This window comes from Arachis ipaensis, chromosome B01 (genome assembly GCF_000816755.2).
Source record: "Arachis ipaensis cultivar K30076 chromosome B01, Araip1.1, whole genome shotgun sequence".
NCBI classification, from domain to species: domain Eukaryota; kingdom Viridiplantae; phylum Streptophyta; class Magnoliopsida; order Fabales; family Fabaceae; genus Arachis; species Arachis ipaensis.
The window spans coordinates 197,721-206,828 of NC_029785.2; the positions used below are offsets into that span (position 1 = coordinate 197,721).

The 9,108-nt window shown below is 35.0% G+C and overlaps 2 protein-coding genes across 11 annotated transcripts in view; both read left to right on the plus strand.

Annotated features, from left to right (window-relative positions):
* Window positions 1-4,425, plus strand: part of LOC107633057 (protein MAIN-LIKE 2) — a 6,321-nt gene extending 1,896 nt beyond the window's left edge. For 5 of the 10 annotated variants that reach the window (XM_016336720.2, XM_021108440.1, XM_021108464.1 and 2 more), the window contains 6 exons: window positions 168-343; window positions 1,623-1,738; window positions 1,846-2,490; window positions 2,602-2,769; window positions 2,865-3,254; window positions 3,330-4,425. In XM_016336720.2, the coding sequence (XP_016192206.1) occupies window positions 1,625-1,738; window positions 1,846-2,490; window positions 2,602-2,769; window positions 2,865-3,254; window positions 3,330-4,295 (2,283 nt within the window). In that variant the 5' untranslated portion in view covers window positions 168-343; window positions 1,623-1,624 and the 3' untranslated portion in view covers window positions 4,296-4,425. Of the gene's footprint in view, window positions 1-167; window positions 344-776; window positions 1,074-1,622; window positions 1,739-1,845; window positions 2,491-2,601; window positions 2,770-2,864; window positions 3,255-3,329 lie in introns of all 10 variants that reach the window. The other 5 variants (XM_021108570.1, XM_021108549.1, XM_021108587.1 and 2 more) reach the window with 4 other exon arrangements.
* Window positions 8,954-9,108, plus strand: part of LOC107632975 (glutamyl-tRNA(Gln) amidotransferase subunit A, chloroplastic/mitochondrial) — a gene marked incomplete in the record, with an annotated part of 3,996 nt that continues 3,841 nt past the window's right edge. The window contains 1 exon segment of the mRNA XM_016336633.2: window positions 8,954-9,108. Coding sequence (XP_016192119.1) covers window positions 9,041-9,108 — 68 coding nt within the window.

Here is a 9,108-nt window from a genome sequence, read left to right on the forward strand (position 1 = left end):
TTGAAATGTGCTGCATGATTACACAGCAACCGCATTACAAGACCTTTGAACCTTTTAACATAGGAATAATAAATTAAGATAAACTTACTTCATGCTGTTTGTGGTCTTGCATATGTTTTGTATATATCAACCGACCTTTGTAATATCGTGTTTCCTTATATTTTCAGCCCTGGCAATTTCCACTCAGAATGTTGCTTACAAGGAAACTGAATTTGGTAACCCATAAAGCATGATTAGATGGAAGTGAAAGTTGAGGCTTGTGCTTTGTTTATCAGTCAATTGCTTTAAATTGCAGGAATGATCTGTTGCTGAATTCTGCAGTAGAAGCCCTTCTTTTATACTGGTAAAGAAAGAAAAAGCTTTCTTATCTTTTACTTATGTTAGCTTCATAGTTTTTTTTATTATGGATGGCGGTAAGCCAAAAATCTGCCATAAAATTATGGCGGATGGCGCTGCGGGAAATGGCGAAAATGGCGGACTACCTAAAAGATACATGTATGTACAAAAAAGTATGCAGAAAAATTCCAAATGTAATAAATTATAAAATCTAATCAATTTAATCAACTTTCTACCCAATTAATTCAGCAAATGCAGTAACAAATTCAACAAATAAACATAACATCAAGTCATAACACATCATAAAATATAAGAGGCAGGGGTAGGGGCATTAGAGGTAGGGGCTTGTCTAAGTAGACATAATTTATTGAACCTATATAAGTTGAAAAAAAATTGGAAAATAGAGAGGTTTATAATATAATTTATTGCATCGAACCTAGGTAAATAAAGGGAAACAGGAAAGAAAAAAAGGGTAGGAACACCAGAAGTCTGGAACAAAAACTAAGTTACGAACTAGAGAGAGGGAACCTGTGGCTTGCAGCAGCGGCTTCGCCAGAATGCAGAGAGAACGACAGAGAGGGAAGACGGAGAAGGAGGAACTGGTGCCGGACGGTGCTGCCTGGCATGCTGCTGGTGGTTCTTCTGGCAGCAGCGCAGCAGAGACGGAGAGATAGAAGAGAGTTTTTGGACCGTCAGAGAGGAAGAGGCAGTTTTATGAAGAAAGGAGACTGAGAAAGGTGAGTTGTAGCATTTTAGGGTTTCCTAAATTACTAAAATAACCCTAAAATTTTTCAAAATTCCAAAAAAAGAACCCCGGCAATTTCCGCCATTTCGCCGTCCGCGAAAAACTCATCGTGGCGACCACTGTATGGCGGCAAGGAAGAAATCCACCACGCCATAACGCTATGGCGCCGCCATAAATAAGAAAAATATATCTGGATATCATTCCTAAATTGGTTGGAAGATGCAAGATCATTCCATTTCAACTTTAATTGTTTTACTGCATAAGCATAATTTTGTTTCATTTTTTTGTATATGTATTCAAACATGTAATTAATAGTTTGGGACTGTGGTTACTATTCCTTGGGATTTGCGGGCTTTGTGATTTCATGTAGTGACAAGTTTCTTTCTTTCTTTAGTTTTCCTCCTCCCTCTTCCTTTCGAGTTTGCATTATCCGCAACCACCATTCCTCTTGCTTGTTGAGAATCTTTGCTTACAAAATAAAATAAATAAAATTTGAGGCATCTTTTTCTTATTTTGCTTTCCTTTTGGATGTTCGTCATAGTCATGCTAATGGAAGTAGGAGCAGGCGACCCTTATGCAACTAATCCGGGTCCAATTGATGGTTCAGTTCTTTATGATCAAGACAAGCATGTTTCCACAGCAGTATGGGATGGACAGGTGCAGTTCGCTAGCCGAGAAGCCCCGTTGCTCTGTATTTTTGGCTGAAAGATCTTATAAATTGCTTGATTATTTATCGAAGTCTTTTCTCATTAATGCTTTAACAGGAGCGTGGGGCTCTCAGATGTCATGAACACACTTCGAAACTTGATCAGTGGACACTTACCCCAAAACAGATCGAGTTGGTAGAGAGGGCTGGATTTGGATACTTGAGGTCAATCCCAGCTATTAGCCTGGACAATCCACTTATCTCTGCTCTAGTCGAAAGGTGGAGAAGAGAAACAAATACTTTTCACTTGAATGTTGGAGAAATGACGGTAACCCTTAAAGATGTTGCACTCTTGCTTGGTCTAGCAATTGATGGAGATGCTGTAATAGGTCTTACATATACTGCATGCAATTCGGTTTGTGAGAAGTATCTTGGCAAGGTGCCAGAATCTGGCTACACAAGTGGTGGAATGGTGAAGCTGAGTTGGTTGAAAGAGTTCTTCTCTCGCTGCTCTGAAGACGCTCCCATCGAAGTAATAGAGCAACATACTCGTGCTTATCTTCTATATCTTGTAGGTAGCACTATATTCTCCACCACTACGGGAAATAAAGTCCCCGTGATGTACTTGCCATTGTTTGAGAATTTTGATAGATGTGGACAGTATGCCTGGGGTGCCGCAGCGTTAGGATTCTTGTATAGAGCACTGGGTAATGCATCGCTGAAAACTCAAAGCACCATTAGTGGCTGTTTAACACTACTGCAGGTAGTTTAGATTTGTTCTACTTCCCTTAACTCTATCTTTGTCCTTTCCTCCCAAACATCAATTTTCCTTTCTATCAAAATCATATGTTAATCAGTTATTGTCTATTTGCAGTGTTGGAGTTACTTTCATCTAAACATCGGGCGCCCAAAGCTTAATCTTGATATGATGCATGATCGATTTCCATTTGTGCTTAGATGGAAAGGCAAACAAAGTGGTCCGACTGCAAATCGTGATGTTGTTTTTTATCGCAAAGCTTTGGATTCGCTAAAATCATGTGATGTGAGTCTTTTTTTGGTTTTTATGTTTAATTATGATCTGGGAATACTGGGATGTTTTTAAACGGAGAATCAAGTTTCACTGTTATCAATGTCCAGGTAGAGTGGCTACCCTACAGAAACATGGACAGCATGGTAATTCCTGAACATATCAAAAGAACTTTGTTTCTTGGGAGATCGAAGACAATGTTGATATGCTTCGACAAGGCAGAAAGACATCTTCCAAACCGGTGCTTACGGCAGTATGGCATGCTTCAATCAATCCCAGAGGATGTAGAGCGATGGGAGAGGAAGAGTAGAGGAGTGGATGGCGGGGTTGATTTATCTGGTAAAATGGAATCAGAGCTTAATGAATGGATGGATCGCCGTGTGCATATTGTTGACAGCGATGAAGGTATTGATGAAAGTGAGTACATGGAATGGTATTTGAGAATCACTCGAAAGTTCATCGGGAGGCCTATTTCTCTCTCGTCCGAGTTCCAGAGAACGGTAAGGATATGTGCAATGAATTCGGTTATATAACTTATTGCCTATTATAGATTAAGTTTGAAATGCTTTTTAAAGAAAATAAACAAATCTATGCAGAATGCTGGTCTGAGGGACATTGCACACATTGCGGATACCTTCTCGACGAAAGGGTTGGATCCACAACAAATAGAATCGATATCACGGATTAGATATATCGCCCATGAATGTTTGAGAGACCAAATTGGCGGTCCGGTCATGGTCTCAACCTCCCCCCAAGTTGAACTTGGAAAAAGGGTAAGAGGAAAGGAGAGGGTTAGAAGAAAAGGCGCGGGTAAACGATTACGGAAGGATGGTGCAGTTCAATATACTAGTGCAGTTAGTGAAGATGAACAACCTCAGTTTTATGGTACTGCTATTCCGGTTGATCAATTACATCTTACAAGGATTGATAGAGAGTTGGATCATGCACAATTATGTTCTGTAGAGAATGCAGTTAGTGCTGTCCAGTTGATTCACGCCGAAGGTGACAGTGAGAATCTGCAGCTCTGTGATGCACACATTGGTGTCAACCAATCAGAGCTGCACTATGCAGCCGTTGCTGATAATCACAACAAGCCGGACGATCGTGCTGCCGACGCTAACCATCAAGATCTAAAGGATGGAGTTGGTGAGGACATAAAGGAAGAGTTTAACCATATGACTGGTGAAGAGAATATCGATGAACTAACTGTGGCGAACACGGTTCATGATGTACAACAACCCTATCCTATGGTGAATGATAGTTCACAGGTTTGCGACGATGCCATGCACGCGATTAACAACAACCTTGCAGAGACAGCTGCAGATGTCAGTCAGTCGCGTCTCGGCAACTCGGCTGGGGAGGTCAACCCGCATCAGAGCAACGCAGACGACGATTTTGTTAATTCGCAACTTTCCCATATTAGCAATGAGAGTGAACAACAGCCATCTGCTAAAGCAGGAATAGAAGTGTCTCAACAACATTCTTCCATTGAAACCCATGAGGATATTTCACAGAAAGGTGATTGTAGTGTTGCTGTATAGGGTGAAAGAGCATACACTATTGTAGTTTTTTGTAGAGAAGCAAAATTTTAGGCAGAAGAAAACCTAATTTAAAAGATGTGGTGGTGCCATGTATAATTATTTATATTAATTTATCATCTTATTTTTTTTATTCTTAGGTGCATGCAATTTAATTACCAAGGTTGTCTCAGATCATAATTATAAAGCTTCCATGCAAGAGTTGAGACTATACATTATAAAAATGCATTACCATAGCTGAGAATTTTAAGATTAAAAAAACAATCAAAAGCTTTCAAAATTTATTATTTTTTGTCATTAATTGGTTATTAATATTTAAAAATATAGGTTAAAATATATTATTAAATTACTAAACTAAAAAAATAAAATTAATAACTAAAAGGATTAATTTTCACGTACAAGCCTTTTCACTATGAACAATGCTAGGGAACCAAAAGGGTATTAGCCAAAAACCAGCCAAATATCTCTGGGTGAATTCAATATCTTTACGAGTTAATATATATGGATGTTTCTTCTGCGAAGTATCAGAATGTTTCTTTTTCATACTAAATGGATGTTCTTTTATATATTTTTCGATTTTTTTTGTATTACAAATGTGAATGTTTCTATTTCTTTAAGAATTTCATAATTTTTTTTAAAATTTTATAGATATTTAATTATTTTTGCTAAAATATAACTGAATATTTCTTTTGTTAAGTATTAAGATGTTTTTTTTTCATATTAAATAAATTTTTTTTTTATATTTCTGTAATTGAGATGAAGCAAAAGATAAGAAAAGGAACATTTCTTCTTCCATGAAAGCTTTGAGGAACAAGGAGCAAACACAATCTGGCTAGCCAAACAAGGCACGAGGCTACTCCTTTCATACCATAGGGGCAGTTGCTGCCGCTTAATAATAATAAAAACTAGTTTCATGGATCTTGTATGAAATAATAGGCTTCTATTTTCTGATGCAGTACTGCTATTCCCTTCGGAAAAGCAAAAAAAAAAAAGAAACAGAAGAAAAAATATTGAAAAAAAGATTGAAAATTAACCCAAAAAAAAAACAAGAATAACAAACGGGAGGTGGACTTCGTGTTGAAGCTGATTGTTAGATGTAGGTAGGTTAATGTGAGAGAGAAGAGGAAGGTTTTTATAGGTTTTAATTAGGTTTACTTAATCAATTTTGAATTTTTTAAATTTTGAATTTAAAAAATTTAAAATTAATAATTAATATAAATTAATGTGGTTTTGTTTAGTTTTTGGCTGGTAACCTCTTGGTTCCATATACTTTTCCTTTCACTATACAAGTTACACAAGTCCTGAAAATCCCTAACCTCTTATGTTTCACGCGCCTCCTTAACAGATTTTTCAATCAATCAACGCGCAAATATATAACTTCCTTTTTTGAAAAGATTTCGTTTCCTTTTTTGAATTCCTTCTGCGTTTTCTTGTCTTCTCTCTTTGATCTCTTTCGTGCGTTTCTCTCTCCCTTCTCTTTCGCCGTTTACGTAAGTTTCACTCTCTGTTCTCTTCGTTTTTCTCGTTTTCCATTGTTTTTGAAATTAAGCTTTGAAATTGTTTTGAAGATAATGAATGATTCAACTTCAGATTATCAGCTGAACCAGAGCGGAGTGGATTTTGAATTTGAATCCAATGAAGTTCCTGAGGTGTGGTTTAATTTCAGTTAATAATTGAATTTGAATTTGAATCCATTTAGTAGTTTATAATTGTGTAGTTGAATAATGCGTGAACCTTGTCTGTGAAATTTTCTGTTTATTATTCCTTGTTTGAATTGAATCTAATGTACTAGTTCTGATGAATTTTCTGCATTTTATATCAGATGTTCAGGTAAATCATGAATATTTGGGTGTATTTTAGGAAAGTTTAGGTGTATTTACAGTTTATGACTTTTCATCTCACTGAGGGTAAATTGTTTTATTCTTTTAGTTGAATTGTTTTAGTTTCTGTTTAATGATGATTTATGAATCTGATTTTTGTTATTTTTTATGATGGTTTTATAGTTCTATTTACATTCTATAGTTTATGCTTGTTTTAATATGGTGTATTTTTGGTGTATTTTGCAGCCCTCTATGGTAATGAGTAGTTTGTTCTCCACATACAAGTATTTTTTTCATACAAGTCTTTACAAGTCTTCTCCTCCTTTTATTGTTTTGAATCCAATCAAGTGGCTGAGGTGTGGTTTAATTCAGAAGAAAAAAATGTAGTATTAGAGAAAATATTTTTCTGTACAAAAATGCTATTTGTACACTAAAATCAGCTACTAAAATCAACCACCAATATATTTGTGTATAAATACATGTGTAGTTTAATTTATTTTCAATGTATATTTGTATTCCAGTATGTATTTTATACTCGTGGCTGATTTTGGTGGCTAATTTTAGTATACACGTAGCATAACTCATTTCTGTATTTGCACCAAATTTGGGTGTAAAATGAAGATATTTGGGTGTATTTTAATAAATTTTGGGTGTAGTTTTATTCTGATAAGTTCTGCATAATTTAGAACTCTTTCTTTTCCTCCTCCTCATTTTCTGCTGCTTATTTTTTTCATCATCATCACCATCTTCTTCTTCTTTATTTCTTATTCATCTTTTCCTTTTTGTTTTACCTTCTCAAGTTTCTTCTTGTTTTACTCTCTTAACAAGAATAAAAACAAAAAATCAAACAAAGAAGAAGAAACACATAATGCTCCAAAATTACTTGAAAAATGATAAACTTACATTCATTTAACTAAAAGAAAGAAAGAAATAAGGAAAAGAAGAAGAAAAAAATACAGAATTAGAGGAAATATTTTTCTGTACAAAAATCCTATTTGTACACTAAAATCAACCACTAAAATCAGCCACCAATGTATTTGTGTATAAATACATGTGTGGTTTAATTTATTTTCAATGTATATTTGTATTCCAATATGTATTTTATACTCATGGCTGACTTTAGTGGCTGATTTTAGTGTACACGTAGCATATCTTATTTCTGTATTTGCAGCAAATTTGGGTGTAAAACGAAGATATTTGGGTGTATTTTAAGGAATTTTTGGTGTATTTTTATTCTGATAAGTTCTGCATAATTCAGAACTCTTCTTCTTCCTCCTCCTCCTCATCTTCTGCTGGTTCTTTTTTTTTTTTCATCATTATCACCATATTCTTCTTCTTCTTTTTCTTATTCATCTTTTTCTTTTTGTTTTACCTTCTCAAATTTCTTCTTGTTCAAACAAAGGAGAAGAAGAAACACATAATACTGCAAAATTACTTGAAAGAAGATGAACTTACATTCATTTAATTAAAAGAAAGAAAGAAATAAGGAAAAGAAGAAGAAAAAATGTAGTATTAGAGGAAATATTTTTCTGTACAAAAATGCTATTTATACACTAAAATCAACCACCAATGTATTTGTGTATAAATATATGTGTGCTTTAATTTATTTTCAATGTATTATTTGTATTCCAGTATGTATTTTATACTGGTGGCTGACTTTGGTGATTGATTTTAGTGTACATGTAACATAACTCATTTCTGTATTTGCAGCAATTTTGGGTGTAAAACGAAGATATTTAGATGTAGCACGAAGATATTTGGGTGTATTTTTATTCTGATAAGTTCTGCATAATTTAGAACTCTTCATCTTCCTCCTCCTCATTTTCTGCTGTTCTTCTTCATCTTTTTATTTCATATTCTCATAATTCTTTTTTGAAGGAAAAAATCAAATAAAGAAGAAAAAATACATAATGTTGCAAAATCAAAAGAAGAAGGAGGAGAAACACGATGATGAAGATGAAACACGTGAAGAAAAAGGAGGAGAAACACAATGAAAAAGAAGAAGGAGGAGGAAGAAGAGGAGGAGGAGGAGAAACGCGAAGAAAAAATGCCAGTTATGATTTTTATCGAGGAAGAAGAAGAAGAGTCGTTTTTAATGGTGAGGGAGCGCTTTGGAAACGTGATGCGCGTGTTAACACGCTTTTGTGGGTGAGTGTAGGGGTGTAAGTTATCGAACCGGACCAAAAATTATCGCAAACCGAACCGAAAATTACAACAATTGATTTAAAAACCGAAAAAATTGGTTTTTTTTTATTTTTTTCTGACAAAACCGATCGGTTCGGTTCGTTTTTCGGTTGGCTCAATAGAAACCGAACCGAACCAAACCGAACCGAAGATATGCATCCATTTCAATGTTTTAACCATTTTAACCTTTAACCTAACAACAAAAATCCCTAACCCCTAACCATTTCAATGTTTTACTCTTATTATTTCAGTTTATTGACTATTTTAAACCTCTAATTATTGTGATTCATATTTTGCTCATTAGAAATTAAAAATCGAAAAAACCGACCGAACCAAACCGCTGTTAGTTCGGTTCGGTTCGGTTCGATTGTTGTAAAAATAGTAAACCGAACGGTTGTGTGTCTATAGGAACCGAACATATCGGTTCGGTTGGTTTTTGGTCCAAAACCGAACTAAACCGAACCGATAACAGCCCTAAGTGAGTGTAGTTTCTATTGAGTTTGGTCTAACTTGTAAGACTTATAAATAAAAAAGACTTGTGTAACATGACTGTAGCTAAAAATACTGATTAAAAATAATAAATTTTACTAACATTGAACTTCTCTCAAGTATTATTACAATAACAAATGAGCTAGTGAAGAAAAAAACAATTTTAAGGAGAAAAATAAGAGTTGGTGACATTTGCCCCATCCTTTGTTATCCTGTTCACTCTGAAGTCTTGGGTCGAACAAGAAAGGGAGAAAGATGATATTGACACTCCAAACCCCACGTCCACTTTCTCGCCTCCCTCGCTTCCTTCCATTCTCCACCAA